The sequence below is a fragment of the Ambystoma mexicanum genome, chromosome 11, assembly GCF_040938575.1.
Source record: "Ambystoma mexicanum isolate Mex_15411 chromosome 11, UKY_AmexF1_1, whole genome shotgun sequence".
NCBI lineage: Eukaryota > Metazoa > Chordata > Amphibia > Caudata > Ambystomatidae > Ambystoma > Ambystoma mexicanum.
This window is the reverse complement of record NC_090934.1, coordinates 551,247,985-551,273,863: the sequence shown is the minus strand read 5'-3', so window position 1 is coordinate 551,273,863 and position 25,879 is coordinate 551,247,985. Positions and strand designations below refer to the sequence as shown.

The 25,879-nt window shown below is 49.8% G+C and overlaps 1 protein-coding gene across 3 annotated transcripts in view; it reads left to right on the top strand.

The window, feature by feature from the left end:
* The window catches only part of EHF (ETS homologous factor), a 204,838-nt gene that overhangs the window by 150,294 nt on the left and 28,665 nt on the right, over positions 1 to 25,879 (top strand). For all 3 annotated transcript variants that reach the window (XM_069623374.1, XM_069623375.1, XM_069623376.1), the window contains 3 exons: positions 4,315 to 4,374; positions 5,609 to 5,677; positions 10,205 to 10,261. In XM_069623374.1, the coding sequence (XP_069479475.1) occupies positions 4,315 to 4,374; positions 5,609 to 5,677; positions 10,205 to 10,261 (186 nt within the window). The remainder of the gene's footprint in view (positions 1 to 4,314; positions 4,375 to 5,608; positions 5,678 to 10,204; positions 10,262 to 25,879) is intronic.

Genomic DNA, 25,879 nt, shown 5'->3' with positions numbered 1-25,879 from the left:
AACCGGGGCATATAGTTTCCATGTAGATTCCTGCATCTTGCTGCACTCCTCAGGCCTTCCTTATAATATGTACATGTTTGCAATAGAACACTTTTCTCCTCGTGTTCATTTACAGTTGCAAACTACACACACTTCTAGACATTGCAGTTTCAGTCCCTTGATTTGCACACAGCATTTGTTTTTCACTGGGGAAATGGTTTTCAGTTTGGTCATTCACCATGTGCATTAAAAAAAATGATGTCAGTTTCTGCGTTGAAATGTATGGTGTTATTTTCAGCAAGACACATATATTCCATAATACAGTGTTCATTGTGCCATTTTAGCAAGACACATATTTTCACTCACCAGGTCCTTTCGCTGTCTTAAGATTTGAGCTGGCGTGTATATTTCAGTGTGTCTTTTCCCATTAGACCATGTATTTCACAGTAAGGCCTAGCCTGGCCTTTTGTCATTCTGGTGCTATCATTAAACCCCACACTTTACCTTCCCGATAGATTTCCAGTATTTTGTGATAATATAACTACAGATAAACATTTTCCTCTGACGCAACATGGATGTTTTTTAAAAAGCATATAAGGGCGAGCATTAGTGAAGGTTTGTACCCCAAACCTTTCAACTCTCCAGCCAATCATCTCTAAGCCCTTTCTCGTGCACATGCTCTCTTCAGGGTTGCATTAGCTGTCAATCTTTCTCTCCAGCGTTCACACAGACGCTCTATCCTAGCGGGTGCTATTCTCCTAAAAACAAGCACACCTTCATGGTCTATACTGTGATATCCTTTGTTCACGATGTTACCCATTTATGCAGCTAGTTTACAAGAGAATGTCACACTTGAGATATAAGATTAGCTTTGTCACACTCAACTGTCAGTGACCCCATCAAAAATCATTATGTCATTAATGTTAAATATGTTTCTTACAACAGGAGGATTCTGGGAGGGAGCTCCAGGTGGTGTTGAGTGGTCCTCCATCTCTCGCTATCATTTGGCTTCTGAGAGGAGGAAAGGTATGGGATAGTGTTTGGCAGTCTTCGGTCTCTGCTGCTGGCATTGCAAAAATAAGAGGGTTCCAATTGCCTTCCTGGAGGGGACGCGGATCGCACCGCGTTCTGAATATGACACGGGCTGAATAAAGGGTGCACACAGACGAGAGATCATGCGGGCTAATCCAGGTGGGACGTTGCTTTGAAGGAGAATGTGCCAATTGATTTACACTCATAAATTTTGGAATGGGAAGAGCTTTGCCTTGAAAAAGACCGAGATAGGTCGAAACACGTGTTGGCGGCATTTTTACTCTGTGACGTTACAACATACCTCGGACGCTACGAAGATTAAACTTATGAAACCTTCATTTTAGTGGCATTTCAGAACATTTACTGTTAAGGAAGTTTGCAAGAGGATCACCTCTTTTTTGAAGTGTTTTGGTGGGAGCGCATCCACAATGTGGGAATACCTAATGTCATTTCTGTCTTGTTAAGTGGGTTTGAGGTGCCCGCTTTTCCCACAGGGTGCTGCACCCTATTCTTCGAGGTTCAATTGAATTGTCTTTCTTATACTAAACTGCTCAAGCGCTATTCACCTGGCACACCTCAACACCCTTTTGTTCCACAATTGCCTTCCTGGTCGTCTATGTTGGTCCTATTTCTATGAGAGGTTTCGGAAGGGCCGTCATGAAGGGGGTGTGCGAGGGGAAAAATGCCCTGTGCCTTCCACTGGATGTGATATGATATGATATGGCATTCATAACGCGCCTATACACAAGTGTTTCAAGGCGCGCGCGGCGAGGCAAGGGGGGGAACAAAGGGAGGACAGACAATGATCCTACTAGGCCAGATGTCATTCATATCGTGCAAGTGCATGGGAAGGGGGGAAAGGAAGAGTGCACGGGGGAAGGGAGAGGGGAAAGTGCAGTACATGGGAAGTGGAATAAATAAGATAAATAAAACTCATAAAACAGCCAGCTGGTGGCAAGTGCAAGGAAGTGCAGACATAAGTGCTGGAAGGGGGACTGAAGGGATACAGAAAAAACGGTCCCCAAGTGCAGGGGTTGCCAGGGAGGCAGTGCATGTGGCGCCTCGCAGGGCAGGAGAGGTGCCTTCCTGCAGCTCCATGTCAGTGTTGACATACAAAAATGAAATGGGTACTTTTCTATACATTTGCGCTTTTCTCAGTACGTGGGTGGGTGCGAGGATCATTCCTGGCACCATTAAGTCTATTAGCACATCATAAACTTCAGCTCAAGCTGTAGGGTGCTGACTGACTTCAAAAGGGGAGTGATTACAGCTCTCTTCATTCCCATCATGAACCTCTCTGCTGTGCTCTGCACACTGACACGAGCACTCGGCAACCTGAACCCTCAGCTCTTTCAAGTGCTTGCTATTCATTTACAGGATGAGTTGTGGGTCTGCTTGTGTGCATACTGCAAGATCTCCCACCCCGTGAGTGGCCCACAACCTGGCTATCGCATGCACTGAAGCCATTGGCCTTCTGTTTTTAAAAAAAATTCTTTAATAAGAATTACACAAGTCAAGATAATGTATTGTCTTCTGGTGAGGCTATGGCACCTAAGTACAATAACATCAATTGAATCTGTAATGCATGTTCACTGCATTAACCCATTTTTTTCCATTCACTATACCACAACCTATTTAGCGTTGTTATCATTCTTTTTACTATATTGATTACAAACAATAACCACAGTTGAAATGCAGATTGATCTTTTTTTTAATTGTTATATTGGGCCTCAATACAACCTTGCCTGTCCGGAAACAACGGTGCTGCTTAGCACCGTTGTTTCCGGATCGGCAAAGTACAAGTCTGGCGGGTGGGTGGGGGCCCTGCCACCCGGCAGATCTCACTTGCGGGGTGGTCCGTCACCTGCCCACAGACTTTCACGGAACCACCAGCACCGTTATTACCGGTGCCAGTGTTTCCATGGTCCCCATTCCCATAGAGTCCTATGGGACTCTATGAGAATGTGGAACAAACAATTTACCGGCGCCTGACTTTTTGGCTGCCGGGGTTGTAATACCCCGGTGTTACCAGCAAGCCAGGCGCTGGTAACTGATTACAGGTACAGCGGCAACCTGGCGGTTTTACCGGCACGATTACCGCCAGACTCGTAATGAGGCCGATTGTCTTTTGGTTATTATCAAACCTTATACACTGTTACACTTTTTCAAGAAAAGGCTGGAAATTACAATAACAGTTCATGTAGCATTGCAGTTATAAAAATCAATCATACATATACAGTTCAGGCACAAGGATAAAAACAATGAACTCATAGCTGTTCCTAATAACTTCCCACTTATTATATACCAGATTATATAGCCACTACATTCAATATTGATAGGTTTGATTGCCATGGTTAGGATAGCTCAGTGAGTTAAGCACTTGTTGCAGAGATCGGTATTGATATGCTGTAGTAGAGCACCCAATCCTAGCAAAGTCAACTCAGTCTTGACCTTCTTTGAGGTCAATTGTGTATATAAACGTTTTTGATAGTGACACTTACTGGGCTATGTAGTCATATAAGAGACTGTGAAACCAATGTGCCATGGTCAGTAGCCTGGTTTCACCACTAGATAATACAGTGATCCTAGACAGATCATCTTCATTAATTGCATAGTACTTATTCAACTTCATTGAAAAGGTTTGCCATCTCACATACTGTTTGTGTTCCTTAGTCCATTGCCTGCTCTATACCTTCATCTAGACCACTTGAGTAGAAATGGTCCTAGAGTAGAACTTGTTCCTTTCCTCTAGAATTTCAAATGTTCTTCATGTCACGAATAGCAGTCACAGTCTGTGTCAAATAATGACTATATGCAGGCAGCCTTATCACACATTTATTTTGATAGGTATTTTCAAATCCTCAAAATCACTACAATTAAAACTTGCCCATGCAGACTCCCATTTATAACAGAGACATAAAAGTACAATTATACTCCTTTATAAGTCTCCTGCTGGTTGCGCCGCTGCTCCAGTGCATAGAAAAAATAAAAGGGGTCTCACCAAAGGTTTTGCCCTAGGCCTCACAAAACCATGTGACAGCCCTGGGCATTGCCCATGAAGAAACTTTGGTAATCCCATGTTATTTTCTACTCATAGGGGAGTAGTTCTTCTTCTGGGAGCTAGGGTTTTGGAATAGTCAAACTCAAAAGCCTTTCTTGTCGATCCTGAGCACGGGGTGTGTCACAGTGGTGGACTCGGTGCTGCCACGATTTGTTTGTAGGGCTGATTTTAAGCTATCCTGTGTTTAGATAAGTACATGTTTTTACTATTATTTACGTAAAATGTGCTCTGTTTGATTTAAGAACCATCGCTGATGACGTCCTGGAAAGAAGAGAACTATTTGTTTGATGGAAGCTATGACGGTAAGTGGCACTTGCAATCCTCGTCAGACTTCATCCTTTGGAGATAATGGGCCTCATTACGAGTCCGGCGGTAACCGAGGCGGTAAAACCGCCTGGTGACCGCCGGACTCGTATTACCATTCCGCCTCCGTGATTCCCGGAATTACCGGGGCATTACAACCCCGGTTTTCCGGGAATCACGGAGGCGGAATGGTGTTAATCCCCATTCCTATGGGACTCAATGGGAGGGGGGATCATGGAAACACCGGCAGCATCTCGTAATGCTGCCGGTGTTTCCTCGTCCGCCTGCAGGCGGGTGGTGTTAAACCCGCCAGGTCAGACCTGGTGGGAACATCACCTCCCGCCTGCAGGAGTCGGGATCAGGCGGTCCGGAAACAACGGTGGCGGCGGGTTTCCCGCCACCGTTATTTCCGGACCGCCTGATTTGTAATGAGGCCCAATGTCCTAGTTGTGCTGTTCAGGGGTTTGCACACTCGTCTTTTTATGTACATGTTGTTATAAAGGGCAGCCTTGTGAAACACCCTTGGCCTTGCTGTATTTTGAGAACGTTCAGTGCCCTCCGAAGCAGAACACCAGTTCCTCTTCCCACATTCGCTGGGCAGAATGCACTCCTTCCCAGGTGCGTGCTAAGTTAGCGCAAGGCGCAGCATTCTCAGACGCAGTGCAGAAGTTTCCACCACACATTCCAGTTCTTGGTTCTTCCCCACACATCACAGCTTCTAGATCTGCTGTGGCTACAGGGATGGGGGCATCATCAGAGGAAAGGTGGACTGGCTTCTATGGAAGTTGGGGTTCCCCAACAGATGGCCTTCTAACGCGTGCCTGGTGGCTGTCTATCTTTCTACAGGCTCCGCTATCCTCAGAGGTGCCAGCCTCTGTGAAAATGTCTACACTTCCCTGGGATTCCCCTGCAGTGTATTTTGGGGGGTTGGTGTGGGGTCCCTGATGGCTAACACAATATCTAGGTCTTAAGAAGTATTATCACCACTTTTTACCCACTGCAGTGCTGTGGTTGGTGGTGAGCACCTTCTTTCCTGAATTTCAAGCCCCCGATGCCACTCCTCGCTCAGACATTCCGCCCATCAGTGCTGTGAGCCCCAACACCTACAGGCACACATCACCCTAGTAAGGCCTCACTGGTTGTGGCTGTGCTCCTCTCGTGGGCTGTCGTGTATAGAGCCTGTCAATGGAATAATTCAGCAGAATGCTCATGTGTATTTTATTGTCCTTCCAGATGTGTACGACAGCAAAGAGCTTTGCCGATCACAGATATCCATGGGTAGCTCAAGCCACCAACTCATAGGTAAGATTCCAGTGGCCCTTTGACCATCCACTGCGATTTTTGACCTTTGACGTTTTTGTGTGTGTCATTTCCTGAAAATGTGTAGCAGCTTAACACCAATTTGGTAGTTGAGTACTGTATCAATGAATGAATGAACACAAGCGCCACTCATATGGCTCTACGCTGTCCCATGAGACTTCTGAGTGCTCTGGGCTGCCATAAAAAAAGGTGTATGATGATGGATAACAGACAGGGTCTAGCACATCAGGTTCCATGTAGGTTGTAGAGTGGCATCTTCAAGACTTCTTTGACTTGAGTATGGTCGGCTCTGTCCCATAGCCTCGCTGGAAACTAATTCCAGTGGGATGTTCCCACCACTAAGGTTGCCCAGCTGGTGAGCTTTGACTTGAGTATGGTCGGCTCTGTCCCATATCCTCGCTGGAAACTAATTCCAGTGGGAAGGCCCCACCACTAAGGTTGCCCAGCTGGTGAGCTTTGACTTGAGTATGGTCGGCTCTGTCCCATAGCCTCGCTGGAAACTAATTCCAGTGGGATGTTCCCACCACTAAGGTTGCCCAGCTGGTGAGCTTTGACTTGAGTATGGTCGGCTCTGTCCCATATCCTCGCTGGAAACTAATTCCAGTGGGAAGGCCCCACCACTAAGGTTGCCCAGCTGGTGAGCTTTGACTTGAGTATGGTCGGCTCTGTCCCATAGCCTCGCTGGAAACTAATTCCAGCGGGAATGCCCCACCACTAAGGTTGCCCAGTTGGTGATCTTTGACTTGAGTATGGTCGGCTCTGTGCCATAGCCTTGCTGGAAACTAATTCCAGTGGAAAGGCCCACCACTAAGGATGCCTAGCTGCTGATCTTTGACTTGAGTATGGTCGGCTCTGTCCCATAGCCTCGCTGGAAACTAATTCCAGTGGGAAGGCCCCACCACTAAGGTTGCCCAGTTGCTGATATTTGACTTGAGTATGGTCGGCTCTGTCCCATAGCCTCGCTGGAAACTAATTCCAGTGGAAAGGCCCACCACTAAGGATGCCCAGCTGGTGATCTTTGACTTGAGTATGGTCGGCTCTGTCCCATAGCCTCGCTGAAAACTAATTCCAGTGGGAAGGCCGCGCCACTAAGGTTGCCCAGCTGGTGATCTTTGATCTAATCAACCAGGCAACTGGAAGTAGTAAACCTTATCGGACCTGCTGGTCACAGCCCTCCACGGACAGAGGAATAGAACAGTCAAGTCAATGATGTATCCTTAACTTTACTCCCAATTGTGAGAACTGGTGTAATAGATATTTTAAGTGGCATGTTGATTTTCGCAAAATCTGGACTGTCTAGTGTATGATGTTCTCCGGTGCTAAAGTGGGATTGGTAGCTTTGGCAAGCATTTCTGTGCAGAAAAATAGAGTCAACATCTGTCCAAAAGCAGGTGCACTTGTGATCATGCCTGCCTAACTTCTGGGTTTAGCCCAGAGACTCTGGGTTTTTACACTCTTCTCTCCCTGTCTCATGGGAATAGCATGGAGTTTCCAGGTTTTGAGAGTACCACCATCTGCTCTGCTGACAAGCTGCAGTAGTGCACACGTTCAGTGCGAGGCCTGGTCTATGCCCGTTGTGGGATCCCAGAGGGAGGCCAATGCTTCTTACACTGCTCTGGGTTTCCTTTTCAACGGCTGGGATTCCCCCAGGACCTTTCTGGAGCCCAGAGCAGCGAGGCCAGCCTGGACACATTCCTGTGGAGGAGCAGCTTGTCACACAGCACACACACCACCACCTCTGGCACGCATCCAGATCTGATACACACATCAGAGACACGCACACAACATGCAAACACAGTCGGTCACTTCTGGTCACGGTTTAAGGAAACACACTTGTCTGGGCTCTGGAGTCTCTTGGGTTTATCTTTTATGGAAAGATAAAACCTGGAGATTGAAAAAGAAACCTTGCCCTCTTTCACTTCTTTCATGCAGTGCACATCACCTTTATATCATATTTCATATAGAACGTGAAGGTAAAAAGCATGTGGGCGTGACCTTGGGAACATTTGGGAGTGGCTGTGGGAAGATGTGGGCAGAGCATTACGGTGACGTAAATCTCTGGGTTTTTCATTTTGAAATGTAGGCAAGTAGCATGTGTAGCCATGGACAGTCACCATCGTAGGTGATCGTTCACAAAACGTACCCGTTCTTCTGCATCAAAAAGGTGCAGCCAATGCCCTTGCACGTTGCAATGGCTTCCTTGCGTGCGGTGGCACTAAGCTAAAACAAATACAAGCCTCGGATGACGCCACATGGAACAGAAATCGTACTTCCTGCATAATAGAGAAATTCCATACGGGAGTACTCGGCTTGAGGGCAGTGAATGGCAAATGAAACATGAACCATTTTATCAAAAACTTTTTTCCATTTTATTAAACATATTCTAATATAAAAACATCAAATACATGATTGAATATAGTATAGTTTCAGCATTAAAAACTTTAAATATACATTCACGCTTCTATTTTCACTCTATTTCTTGTAAACATAATCAGGGTTGTTGCTAGGCCTGGAAGATCCGGGGCTACGCGAATGTCCAGGCTGTTGGGACTGGGGGCTAGCTATAGCCTTTTGGTTGTAGCTCCTGAGTTTCTATCCGGGGCTACAACCAAAAGATCCAGGGCTATAGCCCCCTCAGGCCCCCCCAGCAACGCCCCTGAACATAATACATATATCTCAGCTAGGCCTCAAATCTTCTAGCTTTGAAACAACATAGACAACCATCTAATTGTGCAAAAATGTCCATGTGCAAAATAACGCAGACAGCGCAAAAGACGCTAAAGTGTTAAGCGCCTGTTAAGAATATAAGAATCGCAAACTTCAGTTCCCTACTATAGGAGGTAGGTCCACTAGGGCCAACCACTCATCAGTGAATAGTGACTGAGTGGTGTAGGGAAGATGGTGGGGTGGGGAAGCAGCCACCAGGTTGCTTGGAATGCGGGCTTGGATCATGGCATTCAGCCTACCATCCAAGCAACCTGATTGGTTGCTCCCCCAACCCCAGCCCCAGGTGCTAATACGTAAAGTGCCTCGCGGGTTCTTTCTGTTGTGCCGAAGGCAATGAGCATGAAGGGGGAATTACGTGATGCGTGTCCATATGGGCAACACTGTTGCAGAATTAAAAAAAAGACCTAGGGTTCATGCAGAATAAATACGAACCGTTAACAGTGTTAACAGTAGTGGGAAAACAAAGGGTAAAGCTGGAGACGAAGTTAGGCTGTGGGGTGCTCTAGGGAGACGAAGCTAAAAGCAAGTTGGATGAGTCCAGCTGTCTTTTTGAGTGTAGAGAGTTTGTTGGCCTGTAAGAACCTCTTGGACTATTGGTTCCACCCATTCACAGGCCACTCCTGACACACTGCCCAAGCATGTTCTTTAGCTTTACACATTCCTAATCAACTCCATCGCTCGCCACCTGCGTGTCCACTGAATTTTTTATTTGTCCAACATTCCTGAAAGGAGGCTGTCCCATATTGTCCCTACCCTTTCCGTGGAACTGTCTGTTTGTTTAATGTTAATCCTGCCCCCGCCTTCCTCTGCCGCCGCATCCTCTGGTCTCATTTGGTGATCTCTGCTCTTTGGTGATTACTCTCCAGCTGGAATAGTTTGGCTCCAGTCCAGTAGTCCTGCCTTCAGATTGTTGAATATCTTTCATTTAACTGTATTCACCCACCGACTACTACAAGAAAAAACATCGTCACTTTCTTGCCAGTGCAAAAACGGTAGTTTGCACGTTTTGGTCGTTCTGGATAATTACACTGTTAACCTTCACCAGTGCAAAATTGTGCGCCTGGTGCGACCAGGCACTGTTTTTGCATTAATCAAAGAACCAAGAAACAATAACCAAAATAGGAACTATTTTATCAAGATGGGTTTCTTTTAAAAATTCTCTATCACTGGTTTGAACATCTATACGCTGTGTATATATGGCGTAGTGGTTTAACGCGCGAATCATATAAGCAGAGGGTGTTGCACTCAGCCTGTGGTTTTGGAACACTTCTGAGTAATGGCTATGAAAGTCAGAGGGCTCTTTGCCGAATAAGTGCGATTGGGGGAGACGTTTGATTGACCCCGTGTTGTCTTTCCCCCGTCCCTGGTTTGCAGTGTTTTAGAGCGGGCCCCTGCGCTTCTGCCGGGCAGTGTTGTGGTGCCACGTGCCCTGCCAGGCTCCTCTCAGGGCAGCTGGCAGACCAGCCTCGCGTTGCGCTTGCCGGCTCCTTCACACTGTCAGTGGATAAACTGCCCCAGCAGGGCAGACGCCGGGGCTCGCTCTCCCAAGCGTGTTATCTAACGGGCTGATCCTTATCAATCAGAGGGCTCTTTGTTCAGGTTTGGGCTGCTTTGTTAATTTTTAACTTGCCATGCAAAAATCGCCTACTTCCTCGTATGACAGCTTGTTCCCTTTGCTATACGTACGTCTTATACTATACCTTTTCCAAGGTAATCGAACAAACATGTACTAAAAATGCATGAAACCGAAACTTAAGCCTCTGTTTCTCGAATATTCTACAGGTCCAGAGGTGAAAAAACAGCCCGAAATTCCACAGAAACTAAACTCCAAGAAACACAGTAAGTAGTCGGTAAATGGTGAGTTCTTGAACAATGCATCAATTGTCTGTGAGCATATCTTCTGCTCAGCAGTACTGGCCCGCCGGCTGACGACTGAACGGAGCCTATAGCAACAGCAGTATGGCTCTAAATATGACAGCCTGCAAATGGACATTCTTAACTGTGGGATCCCAACAGTGATGGGGAAGGGGAGGAGGTGCAGGGCTTTAAGTGGGGTAAGAAATCTAGGGGGTTGGCTCTCGTTTGGGGGCGTGGACTGTGGGATGGGTGTGGCCTAAAAAAGTACACAAACCATAGTAAGGTACGCATATATTTGTGTGTGCGTACCTTACTATGGTTTGTGTAGTATGCCAGACATCTTTCATAAACATAGAAATATGTAACATATTTGTATGTTTATAAAAGATGCCTTGAAAAGTACACAAACCACAGCAAGGTAGGCACACACATATATAACATTTATATATTTGTGTGCGTACCGTATGGTTTGCATACTTTTCAAGCCATCTTTTTTCAAACATTTCTCTGTTGATAAAAGATGGCTTGAAAAGTACACAATTCAATGCATCTTTTATAAAGCTTTGACGAAGGACAAAGCCCGAGGTATCTTAGTCCGTCGGCAACGCTTTATCAAAGATGGCTTGAATTGTGTACTTTTCAAGCCATCTTTTATAAACCTCGAAATATGTCCCAGAATCCCCAGGTTCGCCGAAGGTTATGGTGACTTAGGGAGGGGGAAACAAAGGGACAGTGACTTCCTCTGGTGAACCCTCACGCGAGGGGGTCACCAGAAGAATTTACAGTGACTAACAGAAGTGCCGGCCAGCCACAGCGTTGCTCTGTGGCTGGCTGGCAATTCTGTCCGTTTGCCTGACTTAATGGCGGATGCATCTCCTGTTGCGGCTGCAGCCCTGGTGGGATAAAGTGTCCTTCCAATGTTGTGGTGGGACCGGGGGGCTCCTCCAGAGCCCCGGCTCAGCCCCAGTTTTTGGAAACTGCCAGGGCCCAGCCCCAGCTGGCCCCGGCCTGCTTAAAGCAAGAGGGGTGGGGAGGAAGGGTCGAAGTTGGGAACGAGGGAGATTTAGTCTAAGCCCCCCCCCATAAATAAACATTTAGATTTCAGGAGATTCATTTTTAACACCTGAAAAATAACCCAGGAGAATATTTCCTATGATGTTGCAAGCAGAGAATAAAAGGTGCACACCTTTTAAACATACAAAGCTTGCTTGAATATTTTCTGCAGAATGTTGTCCTAACAAGCATTTCACATGTATCCTGACCAGACGACGTTCAAGTAGTCTAGTGGTTTAGGCTCTCCTGACCTTTGTGTTTGAAGACCTATAAATTGTTTTCCCAGATCCGGGCAGACATATTTTGCTGCATCTAGGGTCGGGGACTATCTGGCCCAGTGACCAGCGCTGATGACAGTGTATGGCCCAGGTGTAGCCAGATAAAGAAAGGCTGTCATAACAACCATTCAACCATCAATATGTCAGACTCAGGTGCTGCCAGCTGTGCGTAAGAGACTGTACCAGCGGCAAAACGGTCATCGATATGAGAGCGTCAGGTGCCGGCAGGCTAGACAGGACAGAGCCTGACTCAGGTGCTGCCAGTTGTGGGTAAAGAGAGAATATATGAACAGCCACACAACCCTATATATGGCCATGTATGACTTGGGAGACCCGTAACTGTAGCTACAGAAATAATGCCCTGGAAATCTTGTCGTTTGACTCCAATGCATAAGGCCCTACGTGACAGGTGACTGTATGAGCAGGCAGCCCTGGATATCTCGCTAGGTTTGACTCAGTTGCAGCAAACTGTGGATACAAGCAGAATAGTCATGGATGTTGTGGTGACGCAGGAGATATCCGCGAGGGAGGAGCGATGTGTGTCCACCCGGGCGCCGACCCGCACAATATGAAGGCCGTCACTCAGTGATGAAAGGTAGCGTCACAGCGCAAACGTGGCAGAGCTGCCGACAAACTGATCAATACATGTCGGCCATTCATTGCTGCTCTCCTTCTGCCAGCACTGGGCGCTAGCCTGTCACACCCCACTACAGCCACGGACCCTGTGGGCGAACCACCAGCACTCACCTGCCTGGCTAGGCCCAAGAGAAACAGCTGACAGCCGCCACTGTCTACACCTCCAGGAGCCTACCTGTGGAGCTCAGGTAGTAAAGAACAACTGGCAACGTAGACGGGATGGAAGACCCTGCTGATGAGGGTGTACACCTAGCACGCCCGCCCGCACCCAGAGTCAATTTCCCTGGACCCTCCCATGCTGCACCCATATCTGAATTTTAGACGCTAGGTGCTCCATCAGCCGTAGGCTCCAAATGGGCACTCTGGGTTGAGCATCTGGAGATATACTTTGTTACAATGAAGAACCATCGAATACGAGGCCACGAAATCCGCAATGCTCTTCTATGGGGAGTCTGTAACATGTTTAAGATGATTTCAGCTCTAAGCTTCTTTGCATATGCAAAATCAGCCCTAGCAAACTATTGTAACCCCAAAGATGATTTTGAACGTTTCCAACTGCGTCAATCGCGCCTGGTGGTGCACCAGTCCATCAACGCCTTCCAAGCACGGCAGTGACAACTAATCTCCACCTGCACCCTCATTAACGAAACCGGGAAAATCAGCGCCCAGCTTATCCAAAGCTGTTGCTCCAAAAAGCTACAACGGCAAATACTGAGAGAATCTGGCCTACCATTGCAACTCATCCTGCAGCGGGTTCACTCTCATGAGCTGACAGCGAGCAGGGCTGGAAAGATAGTGGCAGCATTCTAGCATGTGGCACTCAGGCAGGTGCAAGCGACATCCAAGGAGCCAAACACTTCTTGAAATTCGACTTGAGGGCAGGCTATCACCAGATCCCACTACAAAATGGACTCTAGATACATAACCACTTTCTCATCCCACATCAGACAGCACTGCTACAAGCACCTGAGCTTCGGCCTATCCCCGGCAACCGAAGTGTTCCAAAACGCCATTCAAGGTGTACTCGCAGGAATCCCAGGAGTTATTAACATCAGTGATGACATCCTCATCTCTGCAAAGTCGCTGACAGAGTAGTACTGCTGGCTGTGAGCCGTACTGCAGAGGCAGAAGGAGCAGGGGCTCATGTTAAACAAATGCAAGTGTGAATTTAACAGAGATAACCTAGAATTCTTTGGGTTCGTTTTCAGAAGGAAGGAGTCTTGGCAGACACGCAAAAGGTCAAAGATATCAAGATAGCACACACACCGAGGAACTATTCAGAGGTTAGAAGCTTCCTTGGAATGAAAAACTACTGAGGCTGATTCAACCCCAACCTCGCCACCATCACAGAACCCCTGAAGTGCCTCACCAAAACATCAGAACTGTAGCAATGAGCAAACTCCCAATTCACAGTATTCGAAAACTCAAAAAATGCTCTAGCAGAGGACATATAGATGGCGTAATTTGACCCCAAGCTTGCCACAGAACTGATTGTGAACATGAGCCCCCATGGTCCAGACACTGCCATGACACAGCTGACATTCACGGGCAAAGTAACACCTGTAGCCTTTGCAAGCAGGGTAATAACACCACCATAAACACGCTATTCCCAGATTGAAAAAGAGGCGATTATTGTGGTACGGAGATGCAAGCACTTCAATCTATATCTCTATGGAAGACCGTTCAAAGGATTAACTGACCACAAGCCTCTGATCCCCATTTCCAAAGATGAATGCCTTCGTCCACTCATGCTCATCATAAAATGGGCATGTCAACTCTCAGACTTTGACGTCGTACTTGAATACCGCCCTGGTAGCAGTAACCCAGCAGACATCCTTTCATGGCACACACGCGTGGCGACTGCTAAGGAAACAACGAACACCACCTGCCTAGAGAGCCATATGAGCATGATGGAGGAGGGTAATGTGGCTGAGCACTAACGTTAGGAGGAATCAAGGTGTCAGAGGATCAAGACGAGGGCATTAGCGCAATCAAAGAGGCGCTGGCCACCGGCAAGTGGAATTGTTTCCTAAAGGCATGGCAGCACTGCATGGTGCCCACCCAAAGGCGACTCAAGAGCCTCTACCTAAAAAGAGATCAGAGAGAGTATCCGAAGAAGGCCTGCCACACACAGTGTTCCTATTCCCCTTAAGTCCAGCAATGGGCCACCATTTTAAGGGAACGAAATCAGGATGTTCCTGAGTGACCTGGGCATCCAACATCAGAGAATCACACCATGCTGCCTGCAGGCTAATGGAGATGCAGAGCGCTTCATGCTCGCCCTACACAAAGCATGCATATAGCAACGGGGCATCAAAAAGACAGAGAGCGAGCAATATTTCAATTCCTACGGGAATATTGTATGGCCCCCCGCCCCTTCCCTCATAGAGCAACGGAAGTAGTGCCGGACAGCCTTTTGCTTGGAAGTGCACCAAGAACGACCCTTTCAATGACCTGGGCTATGTCAACATGACACTCTAGGTGAACAGAGGGGGGCAGCAACGAGAACTGAACACAACAAAGCTGAAAGCACACTCCTAAGGGCCCAGAACTCAACGACAATGCCACAACGGACCAACGAGGGATGTGTTGATACAGTACATGTCCACGTGGGAGGAGCACTGTGGACCTGCCAGCGCACTCACCCACACAACATGCACTCCTTCACGTGACGATGCAAGGTAGCATCACTGCGTCTAACAAAAGGGCATGGGGGCAGACGTGGCGACACACCGATGAAAACTGTATGGCCCATTCATTTCTTCTCTCTCTCTGCACACTTTGGGCACTAGCCTCTTGCATCACCACTCCTGCCAGGAGCCAGGGGGCAGCTACCAGCACTGACCAGCCTGGCTAAGCCTGAAAGTAACAGCTGGCTACAATCTACAGCTGAAGTAGCCTACCCGTCGTCCCCTGCTAGGTCATGGCAGATGTGACCATGTCTGACTCCAGTTGTGGACAGTAATGACAGTGGCAGACCGTAGTAGCAGCAATAAGGCCCTGACTTTAACAGCGTCGGACGTGGGTGCAGCCACTTAAAGGAAGGCTGTAGCAAAACCCACTTAACCATCGTTATTAAGTGCATGACTTAGATGCAGCCAGCTGTGTACAACAAGAGAGTGTAGTAAGGCCCCGCGCCATGGTCGGATCTAGCTTAGAGGCAGCCAGCTGTGAGTTATAGGAGATTATGGCAACATCAATAAGGCCCTCACCATGACCAGGTCTGATAGGTGCCACCATTAGTGCGTAAAGGAGCTTGTGGCAATAGCAGTACGCCCCTAGATATGACCGCGTATGACTCAGATGCAGCGGGCATTTAAAAGAAGGTGTTAGCAACAGCAATAAGGCCCTCTGACTCGGGTGCAGTTAGCCATGCTTAACATGCACTGTAGCAATAGTAATATGGCTCTGGATAGGGCTGTGCCTGCCTCAACAGCAGTCAGCTGTGCGTAACAGGACACTGTGCTAAGAGCACTCAGAGGCAGACAGCTGTGTGTAAGAGGACACTGTGATAACGGCACTCAGAAGCAGACAGCTGTGCGTAACAGGACACTGTGCTAACAGCACTCAGAGGCAGACAGGACAGCTGCGCATAACAGGACACTGTGCTAACGGCACTCAGAAGCAGACAGCTGTGCGTAACAGGACACTGTGCTAACAGCACTCAGAGGCAGACAGGACAGCTGCGCATAACAGGACACTGTGCTAACGGCACTCAGAAGCAGACAGCTGTGCGTAACAGGACACTGTGCTAACAGCACTCACAGGCAGACAGGATAGCTGTGCATAACAGGACACTGTGCTAACGGCACTCAGAGGCAGTCAGCTGTGCATAACAGGACACTGTGCTAACGGCACTCACAGTCAGACAGCTGTGCGTAACAGGACACTGTGGTAACAGCACCCAGAAGCAGACAGCTGCGAGTAACAGGACACTGTGCTAACAGCACTCAGAGGCAGACAGCTGTGCATAACAGGACACTGTGCTAACCGTACTCAGAGGCAGGCAGCTATGCGTAAAGGACACTGTGGTAACAGCACTCAGAAGCAGACAGCTGCGCGTAACAGGACACCGTGCTAACGGCACTCAGGGCAGACAGCTGTGCTTAACAGAACACTGTGCTAACGGCACTCAGAGTCAGACAACTGCGCGTAACAATACACTGTGCTAACGGCACTCAGAGGCAGACAGCTGCATGTAACAGGACACTGTGCTAACGGCACTCAGAGGCAGACAGCTGTGCATAACAGGGCACTGTGGTAACAGCAGTCAGAGGCAGACAGCTGTGCATAACAGGACACTGTGCTAACGGCACTCAGGGCAGACAGCTGTGCTTAACAGAACACTGTGCTAACAGCACTCAGAGTCAGACAACTGTGCGTAACAATACACTGTGCTAACGGCACTCAGAGGCAGACAGCTGCATGTAACAGGACACTGTGCTAACGGCACTCAGAGGCAGACAGCTGTGCATAACAGGGCACTGTGGTAACAGCAGTCAGAGGCAGACAGCTATGCATAACAGGACACTGTGCTAACAGCACAGAGGCAGACAGATGTGCATAACAGGACACTGTGCTAACGGCACTCAGAGGCAGACAGCTGTGCATAACAGGACACTGTGCTAACAGCACAGAGGCAGACAGATGTGCATAACAGGACACTGTGCTAAAAGCACACAGAGGCGGAAGGATGTGCATATTACATTTGTCTCCTATTTCGGGATAGAATTACCTTCAGATTGTAAAACCTTTACAGTGGCAACAATAGGATAACAGAGTATAAAACCACTGACCTGTTCTTTGTTTTGGAAAAAGACAAAATGAAAAGCTCACCTGGAACTCTCCCACTGCACCGTGAGAACCTGGTGCCGGGGGAAAGCCCCAGGGAAACCCTTGAGGGGAAGAAAACCCTGTGAAGCTAGAGAGCTTTGACGGAGCTACTGGAATGCCGAGTTAAAGCTGGTAGAACTCGCCGGGATCTTGGTATTTGTAGGAGGCTGTTTAAGAGAGAGAACAATTAAAGAGGATACTGAGAAGTGGATAAGATTTGTTGTAATGACGGCGTACCTTTCCGTCATCTTTACAAGACACCTGGAGGAGGTGGGAGGTGAGAGGATGTCTGGATCGGAAAGGTGAGTGTATAGCCTTGCAAGAGGAAATGAAAATTAGCGAGAAGTGGGAAAAGGAATGGAGACAGGAGTTATCTAGTACCTGAACCTACTGGCAGAGTCTGACTGACCGAGTGTAAACTAAGGTTCCGATTCCTTGAAATAACCGCGGGGCAAGCAGGGAGTAGTAGTCCTGTCGGGATCGGGGTTCCCTGTGTTCAGAGTGAAAAGCGAGATGTAATATATGAAGTCGGACGGCTCCTAAGTAAAGTAGATAAATGCCAGCTGGAACACTTGCAACGAGATTGTAATCCGTAATGCTTTGATGAATGCGAGTGATCGCATATAGCAAGGTAGATCTATAGGGGGAAAAAGAGGTTCTGAAAGAAGAAAAGTAAGTCAGAGGGGATCTCTGGAGGTTGAAATGTCACGACTATGGCTAAGGATATTAGAAGTCTACTGTCGAACGTACGAAGCGCAGCCTCTGTAAACAGTGGTGTTGTAAGTGGGAAAAGGGACAGAGCCCCTTTAAGAGGGGAGCCCAGGACTATGGGAGGGAGCGGGAAGCGGGAGGAAAGGGAGGGGCAAGGGAAGCGGGAGATCAGTAAGAGTATGGAGGAATAAAGAGGAGGTTGTGCAGCACAATGGCTCCTGCGTGGTCATTTGGTGTGCGTGGAGCGGCCCCATGAAGGGGGGCTAACAACTGGCGACGAAGGGAAGCGTCCCGCGCCGTGGAGGAAATGGTGAAGGGCCCGTGTGCCCAGCAGTAACAGGGGCCCGTGTGCCCAGCAGTGAAGGGCCTGGGCACCCAGCAACAATGGAGGGCCCGTGTGCCCAGCAGTAACGGGGGCCCGTGTGCCCGGCAGCGACGAGGGCCATGTGCCCAGCAGTGAAGGGCCCATGCGCCCAGCAACAATGGAGGGCCCGTGTGCCCAGCAGCAACGGGGGCCTGTGTGCCCAGCAGCGACGGGGGCCCGTGTGCCCAGCAGCGACGGGGGCCCGTGTGCCCAGCAGTAACGGGGGCCCATGTGCCCAGTGGCAACGGGGCCTGGGCACCCAGCAACAATGGAGGGCCCGTGTGCCCAGCAGTAACGGGGGCCCGTGTGCCCAGCAGCGACGAGGGCCGTGTGCCCAGCAGTGAAGGGCCCGTGCGCCCAGCAACAATGGAGGGCCCGTGTGCCCAGCAGCAACGGGGGCCTGTGTGCCCAGCAGCGACGGGGGCCCGTGTGCCCAGCAGTAACGGGGGCCCATGTGCCCAGTGGCAACGGGGCCTGTATGCCCGGCAGTAGGAGGTGGGCCCGTGAGCCCTGCAGCGAGCCTGCGCGCTCAGAGTAACGGGCCTGTGTGCCCTCGTGGTGGACCCGTGTGTCCTGCAGTGGGCCCGTGCGCCCAGGAACAGAGGTGGGCCAGAGCGCCCTGCAATTACAAGGGGGCCTGAGTGCCCGCAGTGGGCCTGCGTGCCCAGCATCATCGGGCCTGCGAGCCCGCGCGAGCGGCAGGGCCCGTGCGCCCAAAGTGTGGTAGGGCCTGCGCGCCCAGCAGCTGAGGAGGTGGAGGCCGGTGCGCCCAGCAGCACCTGGGGCCCGTGTGCCCGCTATGAACAGGGGCCCGTGCGCCCAGCAGCGGAGGAGACGGTGGACCCGTGCACCCGCAGCAGATGAAAACCCGTGAGGAGCTCCGGAGGAGGGTCCGTGAGCCCAGCAGAAGGAAGACGTCGCGGGAGCCCACCCCGACAGCAGAGAGGACCACCGGACACAGCCCAGCAGAGGGAAGACGTCGTGGGATCCCACCCCGACAGCAGAGAGGACCGCCGGACGCAGCCCAGCAGAGGGAAGACGTCACGGGAGCCCACCCCGACAGCAGAGAGGACCGCCAGACGCAGCCCAGCAGAGGGAAGACGTCGCGGGAGCCCACCCCGACAGCAGAGAGGACCGCCGGACGCAGCCCAGCAGAGGGAAGACGTCGCGGGAGCCCACCCCGACAGCAGAGAGGACCGAAGACCAGCTGAAGGAGGAGCCGCCAAGGGTGGTCCAGCAGAGCCGTCGGAATGAATCCAACGGCAGGGGGAGGCCAACGCACAAGGGGACCCCAGCAGGAAGAGGAGCTGCCACCAAGACTACGGAGCCGCCGAACAGCGAGGAGAAGACCACGCCTGCAGCAACCGTGACAGCGCAGCAGGCCCGGCTGCTTGCCCGCTTCATCCATTGGCGGCAACAAGAGGAGGAGAATAAACGGACCGCGGCAACTGCAACCCCAACAAGTAAGGTGTTCTGTCGGGGGTCGGAAAAAAAAAAGGGGGAAAAGGAACCTCGCGTCTCCCCGTGTGACACTCAAACACATACAGGAAAACCACATTCCGACCAAAAGGGAATCCCCGTGTCTCCCGCATGTGACACATAAAATAATACGGGGAACTACAATACGGAAAAGGAATCCCCGTGTTTCCCCACGCGACACCCAAGGGGATAATAAGCTAAGAACGCTACGGCAGAAGGGAATCCCTGTGTCTCCCCGTGTGACATTAAAGCAATTGTGCGACAGAGACCACCACAGCAGAGAGAGGAACCCTGTGCCTCCCATGAGTGACACCCCTACAGACAACAGAGATAAACCAAAGCAAAGAAGGGACTCCCAAAGCCAAAGAAGGAGGGAAACCCCGTGTCTCCCCAAGTGACATTCAAAAATAAAGGAGTAAGCGACGCTACGAGGGAGAAAGAAACCCTGTGTCCCCCCCCACACACAACATTTAATGAGACCATACAGTTAAACCAAACCACAACAAAAGAAAGAAAGCCTGTGCTTCCCACGTGAGACCCAATCAGGAAGCCATAACACCAAGAGTCAACTGACCAATGCCCACCTGCCACCTGACTAACGAAAGCAGACCAAGCGACACCATCATGTCGGCCCCGGATGCAGCAGACCCCAATGCCCAACCACCAGTACCAGGAGCACCCTCCTCTCACGCAAGCCTAATGAGGCAACCCGCTCCATTCACATTAAACCCACGTCATGACCAGGGCCAACGATGGGAAGAGTGGATGGAAGAATTTGAGGACTTTTTAGGTGCAATTGGGAACAAAGACCCGCCAAACAAAATTAGCATATTTAGGAACCTGGTAGGAAAAGAGGTAAAGGACATCATCAAGACAATCCCAGCTACAGACAAAACCACGTACCAATGTCTCCTAGGTGCACTAAACGACAAACTCATAACAGAATCCAACAAAGACTACGAACGCCTTGCATTCAACCAACACAGGCAGCGCCCACACGAATCGATTGGGGAGTTCGTCATACGTCTCCAGCAAAAGATAGGAGACTGCGACTTCGCCAACTTCAACGATGAAGAAGCTATAAGACTAAGGATCATAGAAGGGTGCACCTCGTCAACATTCAGAAAACACCTTCTCATAAAGCCCCTACCCCTAGTGAAAATACTAAATCTGGCAAAAACCTACGAGAGAGTTGACGCACAGGCAACCACCATTGAGAGGCAAGTTGAACGCAATGCCATCGCGGCCCTCACGGAAAGACAACCGCAACAGTCCAAGCCCACTCAACCCTGGAGACAGCGAAAACTCAGAAGACACCGGCAACAAACCCCAAGCAAAGAGCAATTCCACAGGCGGGGCTGGAAACACACACACGGACAACCATATTCAGCCTTGGGACGAACATGCTGGCGCTGTGGCCAGGAAGGTCACCTTCAAGCAAAATGCGGAACACAAGCACCCACAAGTGCTGCATATCGACCGATACCACCTGCCCAGGAAAGATACCCGAACTTACCGATGGCACTGTCAGAGACCAGGAAAAACACAGAGACCGTGAACACCAGCCCTTCTAGACATCACAGGCATGCACACACCCTCCACCCTGGGTTGACCCACCCAAAAGAGGACGGACCAGCACTTGACACACGAACCTCACCCGTCCTGCGAGAGAACTATGAGTCTCGCAACCACCCAGTACCCTTCGAGATATCATACGGGGGAGGGAATGCGGAAGCCACAGGAAACGTTGGTACAAGGCAACTGTACCAGACACTGGCGGAAGAACAACCCCTAGACAAACTCCAGGACCATGCCGGCCAATGGAGGACCGCACAGACAATACAGCCAAAAGGTCCGTCACGACGCGACCCAACCCAAGGAGGCCGCAGAGTGTCTGACGCCATCCGCATGATACCGAGTCCCGCCATAGGGCACAGCCGTCTCAGCCACCGGACAGCACTACAGCATGCACTCATCAGCATTCACTATAGGTCATTCGGAGTAACCCACAAGAAGGACCACGTGCCGGAGCAAGACGCGGGAGAATAAAACAAAACCAGAGGACAGACAAACCGCGCAGACCCCATCCTAGCGACAAGGGACAGAGAGCAGGTGACAACTATGACAGAGAACTACGGCAAAATGACGCCAAAGGACTCCCTCCTCCACGAGCTATACTTTGAAGAGCAGGAACCAATGAAAGGAGAAGCGATCGAGAGGAAGGAAAAGGAGAGAGCAAAGACTTATGAAGCACTGCAACGAGAGAGCGTGGAAGAGACCCACGAGCAACCAGGCAGGCCCCACCGAGCCACAAAGAGACCCCAACGTCTCACCGAGCAAATGTGACCCCGGAAGTCTCATGTTAAGCAAGGGGGAGGTGTTGTAAGTGGGAAAAGGGACAGAGCCCCTTTAAGAGGGGGGCCCAGGACTATGGGAGGGAGCGGGAAGCGGGAGGAAAGGGAGGGGCAAGGGAAGCGGGAGATCAGTAAGAGTATGGAGGAATAAAGAGGAGGTTGTGCAGCACAATGGCTCCTGCGTGGTCATTTGGTGTGCGTGGAGCGGCCCCATGAAGGGGGGCTAACAAGTAGTAACACGCCGAGGTGTAGGAATCACAGACAGAAGTACTGCTTCCGTGTAAGGAGGAGTTTCCTCTTCAGGCTCCGGCTGAATGAATGGACCGGTGCCCTGCTCTTCCGACGACATCTTAGGAGAGGAGATGTTGATTGTGGAAATATGGCGCCAACGTCGCCATAGTGACCATCTCCGGGGCTCGTAAGCAATACCGCTCGTGACAGTACATAACTGGACACTGTGTTAACAGCACCCAGAAGCAGACAGCTGTGCGTTAAAGGACATTGTGTTAACAGCACTCGGAGGCAGACAGCTGTGCATAACAGGAGCTAACAGCATTTAGAGGCAGACAGCTGTGCGTAACAGGACACTGTGGTAACAGCACTCAGAAGCAGACAGCTCCTCGTAACAGGACACTGTGCTAACGGCACTCAGGGCAGACAGCTGCGCTTAACAGAACACTGTGCTAACGGCACTCAGAGTCAGACAACTGCGTGTAACAGGAGCTAACAGCATTGAGAGCTGTGCGTAACATGACATGACACTGTGGTAACAGCACCCAGAGGCAGTCAGCTTTGCGTAACAGGACACTGTGATAATGGCACTCAGAGGCAGAGAGCTGTGCGTACCAGGACAGTGTGGTAACGGCACTCAGAGGCAGACAGATTTGCGTAACAGGACACTGTGATAACAGGAGAGGCAGACAGCTGTGCCTAACAGGACACTGTGCTAACGGCACTCAGGTGTAGACAGATTTGTGAAAGAGGACACTGTGTTAACAGCACTCAGGTGCAGACAATGTTGCGTGACAGGACACTGTGGTAACAGCACTCAGGAGTAGTCAGCGGAGCGTAACAAGAGACTGTAGCAAGAACAGCAAGGCCCTAGGTAGCCTCTGATTACAGTCACCTTTGGGTAATCAGAGGCTGCAGTAACAGTCACAAAATCCAGGGAATGGCCGTAGCTGACTGAGGTGCTGCAAGTTGTGGGTAAAGAGAGATGATGGCTACAGCCATGCCGCCCATCCATTTGAACATTTCTGACTCTGGTGAAATCAGCTGTGGTTAGCCAGGAACAGTAGCTTCAGCAATAAAGCCTTGGCTATCTTGGTGTTTGACTCCAGTGCAGCAGGCCCTGTGGGACAGATAACTGTAGCAACAGGCAGTCCCCACTACCTCCGTGTTGGGCTCGGATACGGGGCCTATTTCAAAATGATATCTGGAGTCACATTATCTACGTATGGGAAAACCCTATTCCATATGTCAACAACAAAAATGCATTGTAGTCTTACATCTGTAGTTTTGGTATTCCTGTAATTAATTCCACACTACAAGCACCAGAATGCGAAGAAGAAATCAAGACTGTGGCAGGCCCCACCCGACAAGCAACAGCCTGGGATCTCTGCCTGCTTCTGCCTTAAATCCAGTGCAACATTCCTAGGGAAAGTACTTCAGAAGAGTGGTAGTGGTGCTTACATTTTAATGCACCATATGTGTTCCCTAATGCAAATTGCAATGGGTGATATCCCTGGTTGTATCACAGACGTTGCATAACATGAGCCACACCTTGAACTTCATTAATCTCCAAGCATATCCACACCAAAGAATTGAAAGATAGGTGAAATATATCTGTGGTTAATGAACACCTTTATACATATGTCTGTCTGTGGCTCGCACTTTAAATGGCATGGCTTTTACTTAATGGTAGGTCCTGGGCTTGCATGGAAAGGGTGAAGCTAAATTGTTGCTTCCTCAATTAATATGTGCACTGCGCCCAGCTAGTGGCTTAACAGTGTGGCAAAATCCTAGATAAAACAATACAGGCTGCATGCAGCGTGCAGATTGTCAATTGACAATTCTATTGCCCTCTGCACGGCAGAACAAAGAAAGGCAGTTTCACAAAGCCACTTGGAAGCACCACTAGGCTCAACAACACAATTGAAAGATAGTATGTTCATTTGGGTTCTTTTATAAATATTTGAGGATGGGGGACCGTCGCAGGGTATCCTCATCTGAGAGAAAGGGTAGTTCCTTTTCAGCTCTTCCCCCTTCCTCTCCTAATCCTCTTATCTCTCCAAGTACTTTACTCAGGAAGCCTTCTCCCTGTGGCAACCATCAAGCCACGTCAGTTATATAAGTCAGGATGTTGAGGTCACTGGTACGTTTCTTCATGTTCTTCTCTGAGTATCCAGTTTGCTCTCTTGCTGCGTAAAGGAATAGTCTCTGTCTGGGTCTTCCCCATCATCAGCCCCAATCTTCTGTATAAGGTTGCTTCTGTGACTGTAATCTTAGTGAGGGAGTGGCTTTAATGGATGGATGGCAACACTAAGATGCCGCAGGCAATTTTGCTGCAGCTCCAAGTTTGTTCGAAGCTGATTCTACAGCTTCCACCAGCAGTGCGGTAGGACTATAGAATGTTAATATTCCTTCTGGGGCTCTGGCTCACCCCCAGATGCATATTGGTCTAACTGTAGGCCTTGCTCGGGCTGCCCTTCGTTAAGCCACCTTGACGGTTTCGCTTCCTGCTCATTCCTTCCCCCACTTCTCCTGGATAACAAATAAGCTCTTGTTGTCTCACTCTCTGTCTGGCATTCTCTCTCTGTCTCCAAAGAACTTTGCACAGTGCCATTTGTTCACTCGCTGTGGCTCATCCTCTCCTCAAACTGCCAGTTCCCCCTCGTTTTAACTTCTTCGTGTCTCTCTTCCTGGGGTTTGTTTACTTTCACCCTCCTCCACCTCCTCCGATTTCCTCTACCTCCATCCCTCCTCTGGGCTCTTTAATGATAACTTTCTCTCTCTACTCTTCCCACCCCTCCAAATCCCCCTGTGCCTCTAGCTCCTCCTGCCTCTCCAACTCCTCCTATGTTTCCAACTCCTCTTACACCTCCAACTCCTCCTGCACCACCAGGTCTACCTGCATATCCAACTCCACCTGCACCCCCAACCCTACCAGTACCACCTGCTGTTCCTCCAACTCCTCCTGCACGACCAAATCCTTCTGCACATCCAACTCCTCCTGCACCACCGATTCCACCTGTACTTCAAACTCCTCCTGCCCATCAAACTCTTCCTGATCATCCATCTCATCCTGCACCACCAAATTCTCCTGGGCCACCAACTGCTTGGCCACCACACTGGCTGATGTGCTACTCCAAACTCTCATACCTGCTGTCCCCTATGTGGGTTTTTAGTGGAAAGTTTCCTCCCATTGGTCTGGGCTTGTGGCACAATCTGTCTCAGTAAGCTCTACAGAAATATTAGAATGGGACAAATAATGTGGGCCCTTATTTACCGGGCCAGCAGATGCCAATAGCATATTCTGAGTCAGAATATTTAAAGGGGCAGGAGCAGCAGTGTAAGCATTGTGGTGGTCCCCAGGTCCCGGCCTGAGTGTTACTATGGAGACCAGTGGATCTGCCCCAAAGTACCCATGAGCCCCAACTCATGTAGCAGGAGGTGGCCCCTGAATCACTGAAACACACTGCTTGAGGCCCAAGTCATTGTCACAGCAGTCAGCACAGGGTGCTGCATCCCTAAATGAGGACTTAAGAGGAGCTATTAATCGTTCTTTTTCACAGACAAAATGGGCCCATTTCAGCTGAAAGCTTTGAAATGTCCCAACGTTGGCCCTGAAACTATGCATAACAGCAGACTGTAGCAACAGCCACATAACAAT